The sequence below is a fragment of the Artemia franciscana genome, chromosome 2 (assembly GCF_032884065.1).
Source record: "Artemia franciscana chromosome 2, ASM3288406v1, whole genome shotgun sequence".
Lineage (NCBI taxonomy): Eukaryota > Metazoa > Arthropoda > Branchiopoda > Anostraca > Artemiidae > Artemia > Artemia franciscana.
The window spans coordinates 50927303-50954818 of record NC_088864.1 but is presented as its reverse complement, the minus strand read 5'-3'; the positions used below and the strand labels follow the sequence as shown (position 1 = coordinate 50954818).

The following is a 27516-nucleotide window of genomic DNA, read 5'->3' as shown; positions in this document are numbered from 1 at the left end:
TTCAACTGGAAGAACATTGAAACTTTAAACGAACAAAAATTATTACGTATGTGAAAGGGGTTATCCCCTCTTCAATACCTTGCTCTTTACGCTAATTTTTGGCTTTTAGTTCAAATTATTCAAGAATGACGGGTGAAATACAAGCGCTGTTTAATTAAAACAATAAGCTTTTTAGAAGTTCGAAAAACTTTAGCGTAAATGGTGAGGTACTGAAGAGGGGCAACTTCCTCATATACTTAATAACTTCCGTTCGTTTTAAATTTTAATGCTGCTTGTTACTTTCAGTTGGAAATTCCCTTCACCCACGGAAACATCCTTCCATGTACAACACGAAACAACAAAATAAAACAAGAACCAACAGCTCATATGGCATTTGTAACGAGGTCGGAAGAGCCAAGAACCAAGAGCTCATATAGCACTTGTGACAAGGTCGGAACCTAAAATTAGACTCGGTATTAGAGTTAGCAATTTTGCTGTTCTTCGTTTATTGGCAATTATTACAAAGATAAGATGGGGGCCCATCTGGAGCCCCTCCCCAGATGATCAAATCGGGGAAATGACTGTTATCAAGTCAATTTGTACAGGTCCCTGACGCGTCTACCAATTTTCATCGTCCTGGCACGTCCAGAAGTACTGAACTTGCCAAAGCACTGAAAATCCCCCGAACTCCCCCAAAGAGAGTGGTTCCGGTCCAGTTATGTCAATCACTTATCTAGGACTTGTGCTTATTCTTACCCCCAAGTTTCATCCCGATCTCTCCACTCTAAACGTTTTCCAAGATTTCATGTTTCCCCCTCCAACCCCCCCCCCCCAATGTCACTGGATCCGTTCGGGATTTAAAACAAAAACTTTGAGACACGAGGTCCTTCGAAATGTCAAATTTATTTTAAGATCCGATAACCTTTCTTAAGTTAAAAATACCTCATTTCTTCTAATTTTTCCGAATTAACCATCCTTCCACTCCCCCCAGATGGTCGAATCAGGGAAGCGACCATTTCTAAATTAATCTGGTCTGGTCCCTGATATGCCTGCCAACTTTCAGCGATCGCTATATTGATCACGCATATAGTTTCAGATCTTCTCAATGTCAAATTTGGGTTGGTCCAGTATTGAAACTGGGACCTCTTGCACTCTAAGCGAGAATCATACCCTTAGACCAGCAAGCCACATTTAAGAAGAACAATCATTTATTTTATCAGAAAATAAAATTCTTCTCAACTATCTCGTTCGCTCGCTCCCCCCCCCCAGATAGTGGAATCGGGAAAGTGACTATTTATAAGTTAATCTGGTATGGTCCCTGATACGCCTGCCAACTTTCATCGTCCTATCTTATCTGGAAGTGCCCAAACTAGCAAAAACGGGACTGACAGACGGAGAGAAATTGCGATCGCTATTTGTCACTTGGTAACCAAGTGCCATAGAAACAAAAACAACAAAGAGACCCCCGTCCGTGATATATCATCTGGCCAAAAATACAAAATTCCCCATTTTTATATATCGGAGCTTGAAATTTCTACTAGGGTCCTTTGATATGTTGAATATAATGGTGTGATTTTCATTAAGATCATTTGATGTTTTGGGGATGTTTCTCCCCTTTTTCTAAAAATTGGGCAAATTTTCTCAGCCTCGTAACTTTTGATGAGTAATATTACACTTGATAATTTTTACATTTTGAATAGTTATCGAAGTTTGATTCTTTTTATCTATCTATTGTTATTAAGACTGTGGTTTGAGTTTTGGTTACTGTTGAGCCGCGTCACTTCTTAATTACAGTTTATTACCAAAAACTGTTTGATAACATCTTAAGATGGTTTCAGAAAGGTTACTAGTTTGGAAGGGGAGAAAAATCTAGCCTTTTCTAATAGACTTATACATAAATTTAGACAAATTAAATTCAATTTAACCAGAGTTTTGATTACTTTAATTTCTTCTCAAGACTGTTTCCAGGGGGGTCGCAGGGTTTTCCCCTCCCCCTCAAAAAATTATCTGATTCACAAACATATAAAAACGCATATTATGTTTTTAGTTCGTTTTTTTTTTAGTTTTCGCCAAAATTAACAGAAATTGACAGAAGTAACGGAAAGTAACATAACTGAAAGTAACAGAAAATACTCATCACAGTCCTTCAAATTGCTACAGAAAAATATGCTTGTTTTGAGAAGCTTTAAAGTTGGATTCCATTAAGCTTCGACATTTCATTGGTATTCAAAATTGTACACATTAAAATTACGTTCATTCTGAGTTTTCCAATGCTGAATAACGTCACGTTGCTAAATAAAAATAGCACTATTAGTTGAGCTAGCAGCTTTTTAGAGTTTAAGTTTTTTTGACAGTATAGCTAGCAGTTTTAGAACGTCAAATGCTGAATAACGTCACGTTGCTAAATAAAAATAGCACTATTAGTTGAGCTAGCAGCTTTTTAGAGTTTAAGTTTTTTTTGACAGTATAGCTAGCAGTTTTAGAGCTATTGCACTAAAGTAATCTGTCTTAGTAATCTGTGGTTAAGCTGCTTTTAGAAACCGTATATTGCACCAATCAATGCATGTTTTTACACGATCTTATTTCAATATTACCACTTCCTAAGATTCTTCGAAAGTGTTTAGGAGTCAATTTTACATGTTTTACCGGTTATCATACAAATAAGACTGTTTTCTTAATCCCTCCATTCTTCATATTTAGTCGCTATTGCTACTTAAAGCAATTAACTAAATAAAAGATGAGGATCATGATTCAAACAGTTATAGACGTGGGTTAAGAATGGATAGGTCAAGTCAATTTAATCAGCTGTAGGAAAAGGATTAAATTGCGCATAATCATATGTTTTAGAAAATATACCATTGAAGTAGTATATGTACAAAAAAATTTATATAATTGGACTTAATAGTTTTGGTTAATATTATCTGAAAATCTCAGGTCAAAAATATTAATGATAACTCCCTTATCGGTATTTTAGTGCCGTGGAATATTTTGAAATTATGTTCGAACTGTGTCTTTTTCTTCATGATTGGACATTAAAAGTATCTCATAGAAAGAGTAAATACATATTAACGGCCAAATAATGTACACAAGTCATAGTCTGCTTTACTCGTTAATTATGCCAGGGGTACTTATAATTATTTGTTTTTTTTATTCTTCATTTTATAAACCAGCGGAATGCAGAAAAGATGAAACAGTTCCAAAAGCTACTGTTGAAGAAATTAAGTGGCCTTATATTCCGTTTATTGTCCTAGGTATATAAAGCAGAATATTTGAGCATTCAATGAGGGCCGTTCAAATGAGGATCCTGTATAAGAGTCATAGTGGATTAGAAATGAGAAAGGCTTGAAATCCATGTTCCCAAGCGTTAATATTATCCTGATAGTCTTATTTGATACCTTCCTCATTAGAAAATTAATAAAACGAACCAGGCTGTAATGTTGTATTATTCGAAAAAATGATGTATTTGGTGTTAGAAAAGATAAACCGAGTCCCCAAGTCTGCTAATCAGACTTGAGGGAACATTGGTCCTTTATCTATCCTTGAAAACTTTAAAAGTTAACCACCTAAAATGTCTAAATTTAGAATTTCAAAAATTAGATAATATTTAAAGAGGCTGCACGAAACAATCTATTTGAGAAGCTTTAAAATAATATTTTGTATTTAAGCCAAACCGAGGAAAAATATTGAGGACAGAAGTGTTTGTTTGATTTGCAATAAATTCACCATGGTTCTAGACCAACGTTAAATTCTGAGAGAGAGAAATGGAATTATATAGTTCTACTAAGTATGCCACTTTCTGATAGTTGTCTCTGGGTAACCATGGCAATCTTCGGTAAAAATAATATTTTTATTTCTTCTATAACTCATCATCCATAGCAACACGAACCTTGATAATATACAAGTGAAAGAAGTTTTTAAATTAATGCTACTGCTTACTTTTTCTTTGAAATCTCAAGTAGCTAACTCTAGAGTGACTAGAAAAATCCCCATGCCACAACATCTCACCGATACAACTCCTCGCCCCCCAAAAAAACTCCTAACTCACAGAACTTCTGATCCACACGATTCTTCACTCTACAATTCACCACTAATCAGAACTATAAGACCAAACTCTAAACAAATATGTCTTGGAAGTTTATGAGGCTGAAATTGCATTATTAGCACCCTAAAGAAAAACACTGTACGTGTAACCTACATGATGTACAAGCCGCCAAGTCTGTGTTGCCACACTTAGTACAATTTTACTAAATTTAGTAAAAACGAACCCAAATTAGCAAATTTAGTGAATCGAGGTCAAATTTAGTAAATTTTTGAATATTTTTCAAATTTAGTAAGCTTTCTAGTAAATTTTTCAGAAATATGAAAAAAAAGTTCAAAAAAATTTTTGTGCCAAGTTTCTTTCTGTTGGACAAAATTTGAGCATTTTTTCTGTCAGAATTGGGATTTTTTATTTTATCAGTTTCAGTCCCTTCCACCTCTTCCTCAGCATCAGTATATCGCGTGAAGCTTTGAAAATCTGAAGCGTGGATACAACCAACAAATTTCTTTGTATTGAGGAATCAAATCTGGAGTCAGTAGTTTATTTTAATGAAAGTTTTGAATATAATGATAGGTGTATTCAAAGCACAAGGGTGCATGGTCAGCTTTTTCTAAAAAGTGGTGGAAAACGGAACAAAAAAGGATGTACAGCGCCCACTGGTGTGGCAAGTCCTCATGGGGGAGGATAAACTGACCCATGAAGTGTTTATGTTTTTTTTTTCAAATGGGTGGACAGAAACAGCAAACTATTGTTTTCTGCCAATGTTGGTAAAACATTCACTAGGCATGATATTGTGATGTGCATGGAAAAGGGGTTCAAAAATAGGGAATCAAGATAACCTATAGTTTTAAGTGTCAATTGACAAAATACGCTTATTTTCAGGTCCTCTGTCGTCAGAAAATGTCTGTTTTATGCAATCTGAAAACAGTTTGCAGCCGTAATGAACCTGGTGATTGCGATTATACCCAGGAATTCGTAACTCCAAGGGGTACTTGACCCTTAAAAATGACTTAAAAGGTTAGAAAATACTACCTGGCGAGTTTTCTATACCGTTTCCAATGCTAATTGTTACATGGCTCCTGTAAGGCATGCAATTTGAAGAAGGAAAAGAAATATTTCACAATAAATAATAAGTTTCTAACTTATTGCCAAAAATTTGTATTGGAAACAACTATTATATACTCAAAGAGCAGGTGTCTCACCTGTCTACCTTAGGCTGCTCTAGTCACTCCTTGGCGCTGTGCTCATCTCACACTTCAAAACTCTTACCTGAAAGCGTGCAAGACTTAGTCAACTATATTGGTTTTAGTCCAAAACCGGTCAAGGAGTATGAACAGTTTCAAGAGTTTACAAACATTGCCAAATAGAGGCTGCTGTCCATTAGTGCAGCACGAAGGCTGTCTCTCAAAGCAGTGGTTTACAGGTTTTTAGAGCAGTAGAGTACCTTGGTTCTGTTCCTGGGTGATCAATCTAACAGCGTTGACACTGATAAGGCTAGTTGGGAGAAGGCAAGGCCGATTTACTGTTTCATGAACGATCCCTTCTACGAAGCATGTCTTTGTTTTCTGTATTTCACACTGAAGAAGATCAATGTGCTCAATTTGAAGTTTCAGAGCAGAGCAGTTCTCGTTCAGAGTATTCTGGATAGCATCAGAACTATATTTACCTCGCTATTGAAGTGCTTTGTGAAGCCCAGTGTGAGAGGAAGGACTGCACAAGAGGAAGTTTTGAAACTCTCCCTGGAGGATGAGACGCTCCAGAATATAGTTTTTCCTCTGAGCGAATCGAAACTCAGGCAAAACACTGAGTGTCATTTGTTACAGTCGTTTTTTTTTGCTGAAGCTTGCAGAATTCCTAAAAAAAAACTGCTGGTCATATTACGTAGAGCTTTGCAGGCAAATCGCCAAGAGGTTCAACAACGAAGATAAAACGCTCAAGAATCTTGAGTGTATCAATCCTACCATTGCTTTGAGCGGTTCAGTCAGAAGGCTGGTACAACTCATCGTTCGTTTTCCAAATTGGTTGGGGAATGCTGATAGGAAAATAGAAGGAAAAAGAGACATCCTTGATGTGCGGTGATCAGAATTGGAGTCTAGGACAGACTTTGTGAAAAATAGACTTAGTGACATTTTTGAACCTGATATGGTCTGAAAAATCGTTGGTTGGTGAAATATGGTATGGGGTAACCAATGTTTGATGGTCTTTGCGAAAAAATGTTGCAGCTGTGCTGTCTCCCCCATTCATCTGCTGAGTCAGAACGGCAGTTCTCAGTTTCGTCAAACATGAAGACAAAGCTTTGGAATAGGCTAAAGACGGAAACTGTTGCTGCGATGATGCGCATGAAACAAATGGTGCGCAAAGAAAAGGAAAATAGGGGAATAACGACTTGGTCTATGCCGCCGCACTTTGTGTCAAGAATCTCAAGGTGAAAACGAGATTTGTCTTTACGGCAGTTTCTTGTTTGTCAGGCACCTAAAACTACCAGGAGCAATAAACGGCAATCTACTCAGATAGTAAGCTACTTTATAATTTACGGAGCTACACAAAGCAGCAGAAGGATCAATACATTCAAGGTTCTTGTGTGCTTCATCAATACCAGGACAGCATCCCGTAAGGAGATGGCAAGAAAAAGCCGTCAAGTAAACTAGGTGGGTGTCGCTTGCAATCCGTTTCCGGTAGAATCTTTTCTCCCAGCAAGATACTTTAAGAGTGTTGAGATAATCTACTTCTTTTGTATTTACTTCTTGCAGGCGCAAACAGACAACTGTTGCCGGACTCGGTCATGTCTGCAAAAAGTGATTCGAAAAAACTGGACAGCAGTTTACCGGCTGTTAGGAATTCAAAGCAAATTGTTGTTTCTCCTTCTCCGACAGTCGTGGCCGACCACAATAGAACGAAAATAGTCTAGTAACAGACTTATGAAGGAGTCATAAAAAAGAGACCCTTCATGGTGGAGTTTTCTTCTGTACTGTGCAAGCCCGCTCTTACCCTCAACCAACCAGAAGTAGCTCCACGCTTTTTAGGGAAAAGCCGCACGCGCAAAATTTAGAGATTTAGTAAATTCTTCCAGGCCAGGGTTGCAACTCTGCGTTAAGTGGCTCCTCGATATTTAGTTTATACTCAAAGGTTTCTGAGGTTGTTTATTGCAAGGTTAATAGAATAATATAGAGTTAAACTATAGTTGCTAAACGTTCAAGGAAATTAAAGGAGCATAAACAGTTCGTATCTCATTACCAAAACTCAAAAACGGCCAAAACCAACTTGACGGTATTCAATTTTTGCTCAAATTTGTGTCTCCATAAGTTTTCGGTAGTTCCGATAGAGACAAATTCCAATAGGTTTTATAGCAATATAAGTCAGGAATTTTGCAAATGTTTTATTTGCTTATGCATCAATACCAGAAATGCTATCAAATCTGTAGTCTTCAAAATGAAAATCAGTGTGTGTTCATACTTAGACGCCGAACATAAAAAAAAAACCTACAGGAACTTTCAACATGAATTTTACAAACATATTATCTGCTAATATCCTAACATAGTGTGTGAATGTTTTGATGTTTATTCACAGCCGAATATCTCCAAACTAATACTCTTTAGATTACCCTTTTTCTGGCATGATAATAAAAACATTATTTTTAACTACTTGAAACCATATTTTTGATTTTGTCATATTCCTGCAAAATAAAAAACTATCTCTTCAGGCGACCGGAACCAGATGAACATGGTAGAGGGAGAAAGTCTAGTTTAGCCCTGCTTTGTAAGCAGCCAAAGATCTATTGTCACTATGCTCTAGATGTCGGTAAAATTACATTAGGAAAGCCAAGTAGGTTGCCAGTAGATTGTAAACGAAAAAGACTGTCAGGTTTCTTTAGCGCGCTAATAATGCAATTTCAGCCTCATAAACCTCTAATACATATTTGTTTAGAGTCATCGCAAAGACTATTATTGTAAAAAAAAAGAACTAGTAAAAAAAAAATGTTCTTGTAATTCTACTGGTACAACATAGCTGAAAAACAACATCATTATCACCAAATCAATTTGCAATAACCTTCAAGAAAGCTGAAAGTGGAAAAATGAGCTGTTTTAATAGTCGTCAAAATAGCGCGAGTTACTTTCTTGTCTTTGCAGAGGAGTCAACAATGGCGTAATTTGGTGTCTAATCAATTAGAAAAGGAGATCAACTAAAATAAAACCAGAAAAATAATTTAGAAGCCCTTTACATTAGAATGCTTATTATCTAAAGTACTTCAGATAATTTTAATGACGAAAATTTAAATATAAAGTTTTCACAAACTTCAATAAATGGATTTGAACTTTGTTAATTTTCATAAACCATCAAAAGCAGCAGAAACAACAATGCCTTTAACTTACCAAATAAAGAGCAATGATAGCAATGATATAGAGCAATGTGGGCACAGTGTATTATTTATTCATTTTCATTTATTTTATTTTTTTAGACCAGAGCACTTCGTATAGAAGGAGCTGTCGTAGAAATTTTGAATTGAATCGTTCGATTGGAAATTGAAACGTCTAGTGCCCTTTTTAATAGTTGACATTGATTGGAGGGCAACCAGCTCCCTCCCCCGCGCTAATCATTTCCCAAACACATCCAATCAATTTTGAGATAGCCATTTTGTTCAACGTAGTTAAAAGTCCAGAAATTATGACCTTGAGGATGACAACCCCCCTCCACAGCCCTCGGGGCAGGAGTTGTAAGGTATGCCCTGGGGGCATATAAGGCTTTTATAGAAATGCTGGTCGTATAAACTTTGGAGGGGGCTCATGATTGGTAGTCAGAAGTTATAGTGCCCATTTCAAGAGTCAAGATCAAAAGGCATCTATCCCCTCCCCCCCCCCCTTCACACTTCGTATTTTCCCAAAATGCATCTGATAGAAATTTTGAGATGGATATTTGTTCGAAAATAGTCAAAAGATCACATAAAAAGGCCTTTGGGGCTGAAAGACTCCCCGGAGTCTGGGGGCAAGGGTTGTAAATTATGCACCGGGGGCATATGTAGTTTTTATGGAAGCAGAAATCGTGTGAACTTTACAGGAGGCTAATTTGATTTAAAATGTATAGTTCTTGTTCCCTTCTAATATTCAAAAGTAATGAGAGCAATTAGCCCCCCCCCCTCCTGCCATACTCCTCCACAAACGCATCCGATCGAGGTGGTGAGATAGCCATTTTGTTTGTAATAGACCAAGAGCATATAACAATGTCTTGAGGGTGGACAAAACCCCCTAGAGCCCAGGGGCAAGGGTTATAAGTTATGTTAAGGGGCATATACGGTTTTTATGGAACAGGTGGTCATAATAACTGCAGATTGGGTGGGGCTTATCTAATTGGAAGTCAAAAGTTCTAGGGCTCTTTTTAAGAGTCAAAATTGAATGAAGGAGAACCATTCTCTCCCCCTTTCCGAAGCCTACCTGCCTAGATCAAGCCTATCTGATCAAAATTTTAGGACAGCTATTTTGTTCAGCATTGTTGGAAGATCCAGTAATTATGTCTTTGGGGATGCTAACCTCCCCACAGTCCTCGGGGCAAATAGTTCACAGTTTAAATATAGTATATGCTATTGAGGAAGGTATTATTTTGAACTTTGCTTTCTAAAAATAAGAAGGACGATTAGGTGAACTTTTCAGAGAATGTTGAGGGGAGTATTGAACTAAATAACAAGAGCTAAGAGGTCATATGGCACTTGTGACGAGGAAAGAAGAGCTAAGAACCAAGAGATATATGGTATGAGCTCTAACAAAATTCTATGAATCAATAGATTGATTTAAAAGGAAAATAAGAGGCTTAATGCCGGTCAGGATTTAAAATAAGAGCTCTGAGTCACTGTGTCCTTCTAAATATCAAAATTCATTAAGATCCGATCACCCACTCGTAAGTTATAAATACCTAATTTTTTCTAATTTTTTCTCTCCCTTTAGCCCCCCAGATGGTTGAATCTGGGAAAACGACTTTATCAAGTCAATTTGTGCAGGTCCCTGACACGCCTACAGATTTTCATCGTCCTAGCGCGTCCAGAAGCATCTGACCCGCAAATCACTGAATCCCTGCCCTCAACTCCCCCAAATAGAGCGAGTCCAGAAACGGTTCCACCAGTCACGTATCAAGGATATTTGCTTATTCTATCCACCAAGCCTCATCCAGATTCCTCCACTCCAAGTGTTTTCCAAGATTTCCCCCTCCAACTCCCCACAATGTCAAAAGATCTGGTCGGGATTTGAAATATGAGCTCTGAGACATGAATTCCTTCTAAATATCAAATTTCATTAAGATCCAATCACCTATTCGTAAGATAAAAATACCCCAATTTTTCCGTTTTCCAAGAGTTCCGGTTTCCCCCTCTAACTCCCCCCAATGTCACAGGATCTGGTCTAAAATTAAAACTTCAAAGCACAAGATCTTTCTAAATATAAAATTTCATTAAGATCTGGTCACCCTTTCGTAAGTTACAAATGCCTCAATATTCAAAATAACCCCCCCCCCCAACTCCACCAAAGAGAGCAGATCTGGTCCGGTTATGTCAGTCACGTATCTTAGACAGGTTTTTATTCTTCCCATCCAGTTTCGTTCTGATCTCACCACTTTAAGTATTTTCTAAGATTTCCGGTCCCCCCAACTGCCCCCCTCCCCATTTACGCTGGATCCGGTTGAGATTTAAAATAAGAGACCTGAGTTACGAGGTCCTTATAAATATGAAGTTTCATGAAGATCCGATCACTCCTTCGTAAGTTAAAAATACATTATTTTTTCTAATTTCCAGAATTAACCCCCCCCCCCCCCAATAGAGCAGATCCGTTCCAATTACGTAAATCATGTATCTAAGACTTCTGCTTATTTTTTCCACCAAGTTTCATCCCGATCCCTCCAATCTAAGCGTTGTCCATGATTTTAGGTTCCCCCGCACCAAACTCCCCCCCAATGTCACCAGGTCCGGTCGGGATTGAAAATAAGGGTTTTGAGAAACGATATCCTTCTATATATCAAATTTCATTGAGATCCGATCACCCGTTCGTAAGTTAAAAATACCTCATTTTTTCCAATTTTTTAGAATTCGCCCCCCCCCCCCCCACTACCTCAAAGAGAGCAGATCCGTTCCGGTTATGTCAATCATGTATCTAGGACTTGTGCTAATTTTTCCCACCAAGTTTCATCCCCCTCCACTCTAAGGGTTTTCCGAGTTTTAGGTTCCCCCCCCAATGTGACCAGATCCGGTCAGGATTTAAAGTAAGAGCTCTGAGAAACGATATCCTTCTAAATATCAAATTTCATTGAGATCCGATCTCCCGTTCGGAAGTTAAAAATACCGCATTTCTTCTAATTTTTCAGAATTAACCCCCCCCCCCTAACTACCCCAAAGAGAGTGGATCCGTTCCGGTTATGTCAATCATGTATCTAAGACTTGTGATTATTTTTCCCACTAAGTTTCATCCCGATCCCTCCACTCTAAGTGTTTTCCGAGATTTTAGGTTTCCCTCTCCCAACTTTCCCCCTAATGTCACCAGATCCGGTCGGGATTTAAAATAACAGCTCTGAGACACGATATCCTTCCAAACATCAAATTTCATTAAGATCTTATCAACCGTTCGTAAGTTAGAAATACTTCAATTTCTCTATTTTTTCCCAATTGACGGGCCGCCCACTCCCCCCCCCCTAGATGGTCAAATCGGGAAAACGACTATTTCTAATTTAATCTGGTTCGGTCCCTGATACGCCTGCTAAAGTTCATCGTCCTAGCTTACCTGGAAGTGCCTAAAGTAGCAAAACCGGGACCGACAGACCGACAGAATTTGCGATTGCTATATGTCACTTGGTTAATACCAAGTGCCATAAAAACTGTTCTGTATATACGGATTGTCAAAAGAGCGTAACACAAGAACGACTGAGCATATTAATTTGGAACTTTCAGGAAATGATAAGGGAGATGATCAAAAAGGCAATATTTGCATGCTACCACTACTACTACAACTTCCGCCCCTGCTACTGCTACCACTACTACTACTACGACTACACTACTCCATTTACAATATTGAAGGGAAATTTGAACTAAACCAAAAAACACTATGTGCATACATATTGTTAAAAAGCCTGTGTCAAGAATTGAATTTTTTATTAAGTTAGAACTTTCAGAAAATACGAAAAGGGAAACATCATCTGACCAAGAGGCTGTATGTGCATGCTACTGCTAATATTACTATCACTGTAACATTTACAATTACTACTTCAACTACTACTTCTATTGCAAGTACTCAGAAAGGTAATGAGTTAATACAACTGCTGCTACTAGGCCTGCCCCTACTAATGTTAATACTACTAAAAGTAATACCAATACTACTACAGCGACTACTATTACATCTTTGCCTAAGGGTATGAAGGTGACACTTTCAAGAATTTTTTTTTTTGGGGGGGGGAGATGATCTTAATCATAGCAAGTTGTCTATATACAGGTTATCAAAAGGGTGTAACAGCAATATCCAAGGAATAGTTTGGTGTTTGAAGTTGAAACTAACAGGACTTCTTGTGGGGGATGTTGGACAAACCAAAAGAAAATAATTGTACCCTAATGCTACTGCTTCTGCTCATGCTACTACTGCTACTAGTATTATTACTACTTCTAATAAAATTACTGCCACTAAAGCTAAGCCTTTAGTGGAAGCTAAGGCTTAGTTCTACTGCTACTAATACTCCTTCTTCTACTAAAATTAGGGTATTAAGCGAAAACTTTGCTACTAAAAACGAGCAAAAAGTAAACGAAGCAGTCCTGACAACCCCCATGCCATCTCAAGACCAGGACGTAATTTGCACTTTACTGAATACAAAATATATATCTTTTTTGGCTTTAATAGATAAGAAATTATTAAAACTTAATGAATAAATATCAGTATATGTGTATTAAACTGACAATCCACTCTCATTTTTTTTTTACTTTTTCTTTCGGTGGAGTGCAAATTATGTTCTTGTCTTGAGAAGGCATGGGGGTTGTCAAACCTACTCATGCTAGTTTTTGCTCGTTTTGAGTTTGAATCGGTTATTTATTGTAATTTTTGTTCGTTTTGAGTTTCATTTATATGTTGATGGTGATATGTGGTAGTCTTATGCTTCAAAGATTACTTGACTTTATTTCTGCTCAGTTTCGGTTTGACTTTTATTTTCTTTCAAAAACATGCTTTATAGAAGAGATTTCTTAAATTAATAGAAAGCAAGAGCAGGGTTTTTGTAAATATCTTCTGTGCACCGAATCATACATGATTTTGTCAATGGACTTTTACCATACACAATTCCCTTTTTGTGATAAACTTGGATATTTCATAGTTTAGCGGGAAAAGCTTCTGAGCTGAACAAAATATTTCAATTTAACGAAGTCTTTGCTAAAGACACTCCATGCAATTACACAAGACTATATGAGCGCTTTGCAAATCTTTTTATCCAAGCGTATTTGGGCCTTCTCTCCTCAGAAACATAGTCTCACTACCCTCGGGCTGCTGAACTTTGCATGGTTGTCATTATCTTCTGCTTCTAATATTGTTGTTTTTGATATAATATTCAATATTAGGGAGCTGGCCAACCCTTATTTGATTTTTGTCCAATATATCCCAAACTATTAAAAACAAAACTAATTTAAATTGTACAGATTCTAGAAGTCATAAAAACAAACGGTGCTTAGTTACTCTTATTGTGATCACAAACGAAAATCTGATCAAACAGTTCGTAGTAACGAACTGTAGTAAGGAGCGACCCGGCTCAATAGTAACCAAAACTCTAAAAAATGGAATTTTGGTACCAATAGCTACATCAAAAGAATCGCATTTTAATGCTGATTTTTAGATATATAAGTTTCATCAAGTTTATCTTACCCATCAAAAGTTACGAGCCTGAGAAAATTTGTGTTATTTTAGAAAATAGTGGGAAACATCCCCTAAAGGTCATAGAATCTTAACAATAATCACACCATCAGATTCAGCGTATCAGAGAACCTATACTGTAGAAGTTTCAAGATCCTATCTATAAAAATGTGGAATTTTATATTTTTGCCAGAAGGCAGATCACGGATGCGTGTTTATTTGTTTGTTTTTTTGTTGTTGTTTTTTTCCCAGGGGTGATCATATCGACCCAGTTGTCCTAGAATGTTGCGAGAGGGCTCATTCTAATGGAAATGAAAAGTTCTAGTGCCCTTTTTAAGTAACCAAAAAATTGGAGGGCACCTAGGCCCCCTCCCACGCTAATTATTTTCCCAAAGTCAACGGATCAAAATTCTGAGATAGCCATTTTATTCAGCATAGTCGAAAAACCTTATAACAATGTCTTTGGGGACGACTTACTCCCCCACAGTCCTCGTGGGAGGGAATACAAGTTCAAAACTTTGACCAGTGCTTACAATTTTAATGGTTATTGGGAAGTGTACAGGCGTTTTCAGGAGGATTTTTTGGTTGGAGGCGGGGGTGGAGAAGAGGCGGATATACTGGGGGAACTTTCCATCGAGGAATTTGTCATGGGGGAAGAAAATTTCCATGAAGGGAGCGCAGGATTTACTAGCATTACTTAAAAAAAAAACAATGAAAAAATAAATATGAAAAAGTTTTTTTCAGCTGGAAGTAAGCAGCAGTATTAAAACTTAAAACGAACAGAAATTATTACCCATATGAGGGTAACCTCACCTCATCCTAATACCTCGGTCTTTACGCTAGCTTCTTTTTAGTAATTTCAACTATTTATTCTGCGGCTTTTGTGATTCAGGGGTCATTCTTAATGAATTGGGACAAAATTTAAGCTTTAGTGTAAAGAGCGAGGTACTGACGAGGGGGTGAACCCCTCATATATGTAATAAAAACATGAGAATACAAAAGTTCTTTACGTAAGCTAATTTATAAGTTACGTGTATCTTTTACTTATAAAAAGATTCGTAACAAATTAAATGTTCTAGTTGCCTTTTTAATTAACCGAAAATCGGAGGGCAACTAGGCTTCCTCCCCTGCTCTTCTTTTCTCAAAATCATTCGATCAGAATTATGAGAAAGCCGTTTAGCCAAAAAAAATAAATATACAAATTTCGTTTTAATTATTCCTCTGCGGAGAGCCAAAATCAAAACATGCATTGATTCAAAAACGTTCAGAAATTAAATAAAAAAAAAGTTTTTTTAAATGAAAGTAAGGAGCGACATTAAAACTTAAAACGAACAGAAATTACTCCGTATATGAAAGGGGCTTTTCCCTCTAAACCCCCCACTCTTTACGCTAAAGTTTTTTACTGTTTTAAAATGTAGAGTTAAGAGAAAGAGTCAAACTTTAGCGTAAAGAGCGCTTGAGAAGAGGTTGAGGAGGAAAAGCCCCTTTCATATACGGAGTAATTTCTGTTCGTTTTAAGTTTTAATGTCGCTCCTGACTTTCATTTAAAAAAACTTGTTTTTTTTTTAATTTAATATCCCTAAACGTTTGCCACGATCTTCATGGAGTCTATGGTACAATGGGATATAAAGACTCGTTACATTGGGGGAGGGAGTTGGGAGGGGGAAACCTAAAACTTGCAAAACACTTAGAGTGGAGGGATCGGGATGAAACTTGGTGGGAAAAATAAACACAAGTCCTAGATACATGATTGACATAAACGGAACGGATCCGCTCTCTTTGGGGTAGTTGAGGGGGGGTTATTTCTGAAAAAATAGAAAAAATGAGGTATTTTTAACTTACGAACGGGGGATTGGACCTCAATGAAATTTGATATTTAGAAGGATATCGTGTCTCAGAGCTCTTATTTTAAATTCCGACCGGATCTGGTGACATTGGGGGAAGTTTGGGGTGGGGCAACCTAAAATCATGGAAAACGCTTAGATTGGAGGGATCGGGATGAAACTTGGTGGGAAAAATTAGCAGAAGTCTTACATACGTGATTTACATAATTGGAACGGATCCGCTCTATTGGGAGGGGGGGGGGTTAGTTCTGAAAAAAAGAAAAAATGATGTATCTTTACCTTCGGTTAAAAAATCCGAAGTGATCGGATCTTCATGAAACTTCATATTTAGAAGGACCTGGTAACTCAGATCTCTTATTTTAAATGTCAATCGGATCAAGTGTAATTGGGGGGGGGGCAGTTGGTGGGACCGAAAATCTTAGAAAATACTTAAGGCGGTGAGATCAGAATGAAACTGGATGAGAAGAATATAAACCTGTCTAAGATACGTGACTGACATAACCGGACCGGATCTGCTCTCTTTGGTGGAATTGGGGGGGGGGGTTATTTTTGAAAATTGAGGTATTTGTAACTTACGAAAGGGTGACCAGATCTTAATGAAATTTGATATTTAGAAGGATCTTGTACTTTAAAGTTCCAATTTTAAATTCCGACCAGATCCTGTGACATTGGGGGGAGTTGGAGGGGGAAACCGGAATTCTTGGAAAACGTGAAAAATGGGGTATTTTTATCTTACGAATAGATAATCGGATCGTAATGAAATTTGATTTTTAGAAGGAATTCATGTCTCAGAGCTCTTATTTCAAATCCCGACCTGATCTTTTGACATTGGGGGGAGTTGGAGGGGAGGAATCTTGGAAAAACACTTGGAGTGGAGGAATCGGGATGAAGCTTGGTGGATAGAATAAACAAATGTCCTTGATACGTGATTGACAGAATCGTACTGGATTCGCTCTCTTTGGGGGAGTTGGGGGAGGGGTTCAGTGATTTGGCGAGTTTGGTGCTTCTGGACGTGCTAGGACGATGAAAATTGGTAGGCGTGTCAGGGAGCTGCACAATTTGACTTGATAAAGTCGGTTTCCCAGATTCGCATTTGTAACTTACGAAAGGGTGACCAGATCTTAATGAAATTTTATATTTAGAAAGATCTTGTGCTTTGAAGCTCTAATTTTAGACCAGATCCTGTGGCATTGGGGGGAGTTGGAGGGGGAAACCGGAACTCTTGGAAAACGGAAAAATTGGGGTATTTTTATCTTACGAATAGGTGATCGGATCTTAATGAAACTTGATATTTAGAAGGAATTCATGTGTCAGAGCTCATATTTCAAATCCCGACCAGATCTTTTGACATTGGGGGGAGTTGGAGGGGGAAATCTTGGAAAACACTTGGAGTGGAGGAATCTGGATGAAGCTTGGTGGATAAAATAAGCAAATATCCTTGATACGTGACTGGCGGAACCGTTCTGGATTCGCTCTCTTTGGGGGAGTTGAGGGCAGGGATTCAGTGATTTGGCGAGTCAGATGCTTCTGGACGCGCTAGGACGATGAAAATCGGTAGGCGTGTCAGGGACCTGCACAAATTGACTTGATAAAGTCATTTTCCCAGATACAACCATCTGGGGGGCTAAAGGGAGAGGAAAAATTAGAAAAAATTAGGTATTTATAACTTACGAGTGGGTGATCGGATCTTAATGAATTTTGATATTTAGAAGGACATTGTGACTCAGAGCTCTTATTTTAAATCCTGACCGGCATTAAGCCTCTTATTTTCCTTTTTAAATCAATCTATTGATTCATAGAATTTTGTTAGAGCTCACACCATATGATCTCTTGGCTCTTAGCTCTTCTCGCCTCGTCACAAGTGCCATATGAGCTCTTAGCTCTTGTTTGTAGTTAGGATGCAAAAATACAACAATATTGAGAAAAAATTTCCAAAAACAGTAGGTGACTACTTCTCTGCTTAGAGAAAAGTTGGACAGGCGGGACATTTCAGAACAAAGTCATCAAAAACTAACAGCGTTATTTAAAAGCTTTGAAAATGAAGCCCAGGGCCAACCTAAGTATGTGGTAGTCACAACAACACTCAAGATTGTGAAAAATGACCTTTTTGCATCTTTATTTTTAATGAAAAAAACATGTCCCTTCCCTAATTTTTTGTGAATTAGTACCAATTGTTTAGAGCACAAAACATCACCTTCAAGAGCAAAAGGGTATATACGTGATACCATAATTTTCATGTATCGTATATGCCATAATTCAGCAAAAGTGCCATAGAATTACTCAGCTATCTTTCATACCAGCAAGGTCCATCCAAGAATAATTTAGATAGCACAGGCACATTGACTTTAAAAGTTTCGGGCAGTCCTGATCTTGCCGCTGTTCTGTTCACTAGCTATAAGCCAAAACTGTGATTGCCAACAAAACATTTATAATTTTTTCTTTTATTACGAATTCTTGTGCCATGTCAACTGTCTACCGCTCATATCGGTATTGCATTTCAGCTCGTGAGACTTTTTTTTAATGCAAGCAGAAAAAATACACGCTTAAAGGCTCTGATACACGCTTAAATCTGGCTTTTTATAAGAATCAAATTAAAAAAAAAATTCAACTGAAAGTAATTACGAATACGAGGGGAGGTTGACCCCTCCTCAATACCTCCCTCTTTATGCTGAAGTTTGAATTTTTGTTTCAGTCACATAATAAAAACTCCTGAAGCACAAGGGCCTTTTAATTAGAATAATAGGCTTTTTAAAAAGTTCTTAGAAACAGAGCAAGCTACTGAGGAGGGGGTAATCCCCTCAAATACGCAATGGTTTCTGTTCGTTTTAAGCTTTAATTTTGCTCCTTACTTTTAGTAGATAAAAACTTGTTTTTTATTGTTATTAATTTAATGTTATTAATTTCTCGTCAGTTTTTCAAAAATGCCAGAAAATCTAGCTCCCTCTTCATTGAAAATTCCCTTACCCCACAAAAATTCCTTTCCGGCAAGGTCTTTTTGATGGGTGACATTGAACTTGATGAATTTTATATATTTTGAGTAACCATCAAAATCCGGTTCTTTTCATGTATCTAATGTTATCAAGACCCTGTTTCTTAGAATTTTGGTTACTAATGAGCTGCATCGCTCCTTGCTTACAGTTTGTTACTACGAACTGTTTGATTTGCCTGAATGTTGAACAAAAATACATCCTATTCATCAGAATCATAAGTTGAACAGAGATGACAGGGTGCTAGCACAAGTGAATATCAAATAACTGGGTATTAGAAAGTGGGCCAGAAAATAGATTTAGAAAAAAATAAAATGAAAACGAATTCATTTTGCCTGTAAAATGGTCGAGATGGCAAAAACTCGCTCTGCAGATGAAGGATGACATATTGCCAAAAATCGTCCTTTTCAGCCAACCTTCTAGGACCAAACAAAAAGCAGGTCGTCCCAAAGTGGGCTAGACAGTGGCAGTAAGAAATGAAAAATAGAACTTATCGGCGGGTGCAAAGAAGGAGGCTTTGGATAGATTGGGATGGTGGAGGAATGTAAGTTGTGTGTTAAAGTCAGTTGGCTTGGTGCTGCTGTGAGTTGTTAGTAGTAGTAGTAGAAGTAGTAGTAGCGTAATTTTTCATTTTAATGGCCTTTGAAATGTATACGTTTCAAAGCGTATAAGAATTTTTAAAGCTAATATTTTCCACTAACAAAAATAACATCCTTAGGTCATCGCCACAGGTTGCCTTAAGGCAACGTCACAGGGGAAAATTCCTTCACAATCTTACTTCGTTTATATCCTCTAGGTTGACAAAGAACCGAAAATTATAAATTTTCACAGATATAAACATTCCTAGCGACACGTGGGATTGAACCTGGGAACCTTAAATCATGAACCTTGTCCTTATCCACTACGCTGTCACTAGGTGATAATTTATTTAATTTTCCTGAGAGGATATTCACACACTTCTACTAAAGCAATAATAGTGGCAAATTTTTTTCTTAGTAGGGGGGGGGGATGAGGGGGCTGCAAGAAGCCGTTCTCACACTTCTAATAAAGCACTTGTAGAGGTGAATTTTGGTGTTGTTTTTTGGGGGGGATGATGAAGGGGCTGCAAAGCAATGGATCAGTATTCGATTAATGACTAGATCATTCGATTTCCATTTTTATATACTTAAAATAATGTTCTTAAGATGTTTTATGTGCTATTTTGCCGTATCTTTTATGATCTATCAGAAATTCACTTTTCTCTAATTTTGTTGGAATAAAAAGAATTACCGTATGTTCTATAGGCCTATTATATATTATCAAGAAAAATGCATCTAATTCTTGTTTTATGCGATGCATGCATTTTTATTATATTCAAAGTGTTTATCTTTTTTTTGTATTTCACCAAAGTCTTCTAGAAGTTAAAAATTTATTCATTTTGTTTCTTTTTTTAAATCATTTAAATCTGTAAATCAAATTGGGAAACCTTACTGTTAATAACTTGAGTCTTAGAATAATCTTGGGACTGAGGAAGTTTTGCTAGTATAAAACTAGGATTAACAATTTTTGAATATGGGTAATATATTTTACCTCGTCCCTTTTTCAACCCAACCAAGCTCTTGAGCATCCTAAAAATCAAAAACGAAGTATTAAGAATAAAAGAGCATAGAAGAAAAATATGAGGATGCACTTTATCCAGAAAACTTACAAAATCAAAGGAAACTTAGTAGAGGAATTGCAAAAAAAAGTGCAAAAATTGAAAAAGTTTGAAGTTGCAAAAAAAGTGAATGTTATCGAGTTGCGAAATGAATGGGATTACTAAGACGTAAAGCAATAGTTCAACTCATAGCAATACTGAACAAGAGCTAAGAGTTCATATGTCACTTGTGACGAGGTCGGGAGAGTGAAGAGCCAAGAGCTCATGTGACATGAGCTCTAGCGAAAACCTAAGAATCAATAGATTGATTTAGAAGCAAAATCAGAGGCTTACTACCGGTCAGGATCTAAAATAAGAGCTCTGAGACACGAGGTCCTTCTAAATATCAAAATTCATTAAGATCCGATCACCGATTAGTATGTTAAAATACTTCATTTTTTCCAATTTTTCTCTCCTTTCAGCCCCCCAGATGTTTGAATCTGGGAAAATGACATTATCAAGTCAATTTGTAGATGTCTCTGACACGCTTACCAATTTTTATCGTTCTAGCACGTCCAGAAGCACCGAACTCGCCAAAGCACTGGACCCCCCTAACTCCCCCAAAGAGAGCGGATCCAGTCAGGTTACATCAATCACGTATCTACGACATTTGCTTATTCTACCCATCAAGTTTCATCCCGACCTCTCCACTCTAAGCGTTTTCCAAGATTTCCGGTTTCTCTCTCCAACTCCCCCCGATGTAACCAGATCAGGTTGGAATTTAAAATAAGAGCTCTGAGACATGAATTCCTTCTAAATATCAAGTTTCATTAAGATCCGGTCGCCTGTTCGTAAGTTAAAAATACCTCAATTTTTCCAAATTAACACCACCACCCCAACTCCCCCGAAGAGAGCAGATTCAGTCCAGTTATTTCAATCACGTATCTAGGACTTGTGCTTATTCTTCCCACCAAGTTTCATCCCGATCTATCCACTCTAAGCGTTTTCCAAGATTTCCTATTTCCCCTTCCAACTCCCCCAATATCACCGGATACGGTCGGGATTTAAAAAGAGAGCTCAGAGACACGAGGTCCTTCCAACAATCAAATTTCATTAGGATCCAATCACCCGTTCGTAAGTTAAAAATAATTCATTTTTTCTATTTTTCCGAATTACCGAATTAGGCCCGCCCAACTCCCCCAAAGAGAGTGGACCCGGTCCGGTTTGTATGTCAATCATGTGTATAGGACTTGTGCTTATCCTTCCCACCAATTTTCTTCCCGATCTCTCCACTCTAAGCGTTTTCCAAGATTTCAGGTCTCCCCCTCCAACTCCCAATTGCCACTTTTACCCAAGCCGCTCTTTGAAGTAAAAAATAGAAGAAAACGGAGATTAAACAATTGAAACATCAACATTATATTTAAAAACCGGCAAGCTAAACTAGCACTACCACTACTAGTAAATCATCGTCGGAAAGGAAAAGGGCTAATTTAGTTCATTACGGCAGTGCATATCTGCGTCAATTTCCAAAATAAGAGCCAAAATGAAATATTGGAACGCAGTAGCGAGCTCTAGAGCTGCTACTATTGGCAAATGCTCGGTAATCACTTTTCGAAGAAGACTGTGCGACAAAGAGGTTTGAGCCACAGTACCCACAGTTGGGCAGGTATGATTTGTACATAACGGAAGATTTTTGTTCTAGTTTTCGAGTCAGAAAATTTTTGTGACAAATCTTTGTTCTTTACTAGACCCAATTTTGAAAACAATCCTTATTGTTAGATATGTTTTTATTTCTCATAATATCGACAAATGAAACAAAAAAAAAGAAATAATCACCAGCATAACCAAGACTAGAGAAAAAAAAATTGGTTTTTATCTCTTGATATTTAAATCTTGTTATTAAAAATTTTGCGTGTTATTAATTTTTCGTGTTACCTGAAGGAAGCTTAAAAGATCATTAACTTGGTATCTTTTTTGGGGTTGTCCTCTAGTAATATTTTATACGAATAAAAAATATTACATATGAATGTGACGTCATTCAGATGATTTTTTTTTTTTTAATTAAGGCTCTAGATTATATGTCAGTCAAAGGGCGCAGTCCGGTCCATGACCCACCCAAATTTTAACATGCCCCACCGGTGGGGTAAGTGACACGCTGGAAATCAGGGGATTTACATAGATTAAATAAAAAAAAATTTCAACTGAAAGTAAGGAGCAGCATTAAAACTTAAACGAACAGAAATTATTACGTATATGAGGGGGCTCTGCCCCTCGTCAATACCTCAGTCTTTATGCTAAAGTTCGAATTTTCCCAATTCTTTAAGAAAGATCCCTGAATCACAGAGGCTGTTTACTTAGAATAAATAGCTCTTTTGAAAGTAATAAAAAAAACTTTAGTGTAAAGAACGAGGTATTGACGAGGGGGCAAACCCCCTCAGATACGTAATAATTTCTGTTTATTTTATGTTTTAATGTTGTTCCTTACTTTTAGTTGAAAAAAATTTATTCTTTTATTTATTTTCCGATCATATTTTAAATATAACTGGGAAAACTGGCGCCCCCTTCATGGACAATGACCCTTCCACCATATAAATTCCTCTACAGAAAGATCCCCCATGTAACCTTCTCCCCCCGATCCCCCCCCCAGAAAAGTTCCCCCTGAAAATGTTTACATACTTCCAAATAACCAAGTACTATATGTTAACATTAGACAAAGTTCATAACTTTCGACCCTTTCCTGGGGACTGTGGGGGAATAAATCATTCTCAGAGACATAGTTATTAGATTTTTTGAGTATGCTGAATAAATGGATATCTCAAAATTTTAATCGGGTGACTTTGGGAAAAAATGAGCATGGGAGAGGGCCTAGTTGCCCCTCCCCCCCCCAATTTTTTGGTCACTTGAAAAGGGCATTAAAACTTTTGATTTCCATTCGAATGAGCCCTCTTGCGATATTCTAGAACTACTGGGTCGATACGATCACATCTGGAAAAACAATAAATAAACAGGCATCCGTGTGAAAATACAAATTTCCACATTTTTGTATGTATGAGCTCGAAATCTCTATAGTTGTGTTTTCTGATACGCTGAATTTGATGGTGTGATTTTAATTAAGATTCTATGATTTTTCGGGCTGTTTCCCTCTTTTTTCGAAATAAGGCAAATTTTCTCAGGCTCGAACTTTTAATGGGTACCACTAAACTTGATGGAACTTTTATATTTGAAATCAGCACAAAAATCCGATCCTTTTGATGCAACAAATGGTAGCAAAATTCTGGTTTTAGAGTTTCGGTTACTATTGCTTCTTACTTACAGTGACATTTACGTTTCACGAACTGATTGATGAAGATTTATTTAAAAAAGGGGGAACAAATTGAGTACAAAAAAGACATATTTTTTCAATGAAAGTAAGGAGCAACATCAACATCAAAACTTAAAATGAACATAAATTATTATGTATATAAGGGGGGTTGGCCACATCCTCCATGCCTCATTTTTTACGCTGAGGTTTGACTCTTTTTTCCCCGATTCTTTAGGAGCGACTCCTGAAGCACAAGGACCGTTTAAATAGAATAATAAGCTCTTTTAGAAGCTATAAAAGTTTTCTAGGGTTCTCTGAATCTGATGGTGTCATTTTCATAAAGATTCCTTAACTTTTAAGGGGTTTTGTCTCCCTTTTTTGAAAATCAGGCAGATTGTCTAAGGCTCTTGGCTTTTGATGGGTAAAACTAAACTTAATGAATTATATATATTTAGAATCCACACAATAAGCCAATTCTCTTGATATATCTATTGACATCAAAATTTCGCTTTTTAAAGTGTCGGTTATTATTGAGGCGCGTCGCTCCTTACTTACAGTTCCTTACCAAGAACTGTTTGATGAGTAGGCTATTATTAATTAGTTCGTATACATTATTTTTGCAGGACTCACACCGGATATAAGCCACTAGAGTGTCCAGTATGTCAAAGAAATTTTGGTGATCCTAGCAACCTTAACAAGCACGTTAGGTTACATTCAAATGGCTATACTCCATACAGGTACTCTCCAAGAATCTTTCATAATTTTCTAAAATCGCTATTCTGCATATTTTTCTTGGCTTTGCGTACTCCTTCAAATAAGACTCATTATATCTAGCAAATAAGACTCCTTCCCTACTACAAAAATTCCAGAACCAGTAAACTTGCCTTCAAACACATTAATTTATTGATCTTAATGATTATTTGAATGTTACTTATTATTTTGCGTGTTCTCCATAATCAAACAGTTCGTGGTAACGAACTGTAGTAAGGAGCGACCCGGCTCAATTGTAACCAAAGCTCTAAAAAATGGCATTTTGATACCAATAGCTACATCAAAAGAATCGCATTTTAATGCTGATTTTAAATATATAAGTTTCATCAAGTTTAGTCTTACCCATCAAAAGTTACGAGCCTGAGAAAATTTGTCTTATTTTGGAAAATAGAAGAAACACCCCCCTAAAAGTAATAATATCACACCATCGGATTCAACGTATCAGAGAACCTATACTGTAGAAGTTTCAAGCTCCTATCTACAAAAACGTGGAATTTTGTATTGTGTGCCAGAAGGCAGATCACGGATGCGTGTTTATTTGTTTGTTTGTTTTTTTTTTGTTTTTTTTCCCCAGGGGTGATCGTATCGACCCAGTGGTCCTAGAATGTTGCGAAAGGGCTAATTCTAAAACCTCGCTCTTTACGCTAAAGTATTTTTAGTAATTTCAACTATTTATTCTACGGCTTTTGTGATTCAGGGATCATTCTTAATGAATTACAAAATTTTAGCTTTAGTGTTAAGAGCGGGGTACTGACGAGGGGGTGAACGCCCTCATATATGTAATAAAAACATGAGAAATGAAAGTTCATTACCTAAGTTCTAGTTGCCTTTTTAAGTAACCAAAAAATCGGAGGGCAACTAGGCCTCCTCCCCCGCTCCTTTTTTCTCAAAATCATTCGATCAAAACTATAGAGAAAGCCATTTAGCCAAAAAAAAAAATAAACATGCAAATTTCATTTTAATTACTCCTCTGCGGAGAGCCAAAATCAAAACATGCATTGATTCAAAAACGTTCAGAAATTAAATAAAAAAACAAGTTTTTTTTTAGCTGAAAGTACGACATTAAAACTTAAAACAAACAGAAATTACTTCGTATATGAAAGGGGCTGCTTCCTCATCAACGCCCCGCTCTTTACGCTAAAGTTTGACTCTTTCTCTCAACTCTACTTTTTAAAACAGTAAAAAACTTTAGCTTAAAGAGCGGAGCGTTGATGAGGAAGCAGCCCCTTTCACATACGAAGTAATTTATGTTCGTTTTAAGTTTTAATGTCCCTCCTTACTTTCAGCTAAAAAAAACTTTTTTTTTCTTTTTATTTAATCATATTCTAGATGCATCCTTACTTTTGTCAGATCTACATAGGTACTCAACCCTCGTAAGATAGGGTAACCCACTTTGGAAAAATTCTTACCAAGGAAAAATTTTGGACCCCCTATGACCTTCTCTAGACTTTTCTACCATGTCTTTAAGTTATTACCATGGACGATGCACTGCATATTTTTAATCCCTGGATCACTCTGAACCCAGAAAGATATATTGTACCAAGCACCAAGAAGTATATGTCGATTTAGAGATAGTATGGCTCTAGAAAAGTTCCAGATTTGCTAGTATCTCAAACATTTTATGGTATACGGTTTATAAATCACCATAGGTAAATTTTGAAATTATAAAAAATATGAAAAAAAAGCCAAAGGGACTGTATAAACTCAAATTCAGGCCCCATCTCGCCTATCAGTAAGGCTTTCAGTATAGGTTAAGTAGAGAGGATTTGAAGGCTTATTTAGATTGGAGGGGAAATGGATTTCTGATTGGGGAGAAAAGAAAGTATCAAGGGAGAAAAGGGGAGAAGGTAGAATCTATTGCTTGTCCTATGTGTGGATCTCAGGATGAAAGTTTAATATGTTTTGTGTGTGAATGTGTCGAATTGAATGAGTGGAGGCGAGAGATGTATGGTAAAGTAAAATTGAATGAGATATGGATGGTAGATAGAATAAAATAAACAAATTTCCTCAGTATTAAAAGGATAGCAAGATTTGTAAGGATCGCAGCGGTACATCGGGAGCGTTTTCTTTAAATAGTATTAATTTAATATAGTTAATTTTGTTGTTTGTTTTTTGTTATGTAAATTTCCTATAGCCCATGGGCTTTTTCTGGAATAAATTGTTATTATTATTATTATTGTTATAATTGGAACTAACAATGGAGACTAGTAGTCTATTTACGGACGCTCCTCCTTTATAGAAGAGGAGTGTCCGTTGCTGGGTTGGCCTCAGTCAGCTTGGTGGAGCAGTGAGTTTTTAGTAGCAGCAGTAGTAGTTTATTAAGGCAATAACATTATAGGATGTTATTGAGAATGTGTTAGAGGAAAATAGCCACACAGACAACATCAGCCATTAATTTGTTTGATAGTCTTTGCTTTGTACCAAAAATTAATTCTTCAACTTCTAACACAGCCTATGTATATTGTTTCAGATGCCGAGAATGCAACAAGGTTCTAGTCAGAAAGCGAGATTTGGAAAGGCATTTAAAAACAAGGCATCCAAACACAAAAGCGGATGATAAAAGTGGATTGTGAATGAGTTCGCCAGCATCCGTGACAGTAAACATTGTAGCATGGATTTTATGTATTGAAAGGGAACATAGAACCGCTGCAACTTTTTATTAGTGCTTTCTGCAATTATTTTTGTAAGCTTCATTTACCCAGTTAACATTCAAGAATCCTGCTTTTTAAACATTGAGGAATCAATACAGACTATTGTACTGGTATACATCTTGAATAAATTACGTATGTAAACCAGATACTACCACTATTACTAACAACTCACTACAGTACCAAGCTGCACAAGGCCAACACAGCTACGCACGCTCCTCCTCTATCCAGATCTATTCAAACCCTCTCTCTTTGCATCCTCCCAAGAAATTCCCATTTCCCTTGAATCTTTCCATACGACATCCTCCTGCCCAATTCGGAGTGAAAAGTCCTAGCCATCTCACACTTTCTCTCCTCATAGCCCTAGAAAGAAGGATTGAACCGAATTTTTCATACAACTTACTGTTTGAGATGTGGTCAGTCAAATTTCTCTGGAAAACATCTATCATATTCTCCTCCGTCTTTCGTAGTGCCCAAGCTT

General features: G+C 37.1%; 1 protein-coding gene across 4 annotated transcripts in view; it reads left to right on the top strand.

Moving 5' to 3' along the window:
- The window catches only part of LOC136043266 (histone-lysine N-methyltransferase PRDM16-like), a 152275-nt gene extending 125093 nt beyond the window's left edge, over window positions 1-27182 (top strand). For 2 of the 4 annotated variants that reach the window (XM_065728204.1, XM_065728200.1), the window contains exons 10-11: window positions 24240-24353; window positions 26858-27182. In XM_065728204.1, the coding sequence (XP_065584276.1) occupies window positions 24240-24353; window positions 26858-26960 (217 nt within the window). In that variant the 3' untranslated portion in view covers window positions 26961-27182. Of the gene's footprint in view, window positions 1-285; window positions 430-24239; window positions 24354-26857 lie in introns of all 4 variants that reach the window. The other 2 variants (XR_010621582.1, XM_065728209.1) reach the window with 2 other exon arrangements.
- Window positions 27183-27516: the final 334 nt, after the last annotated feature.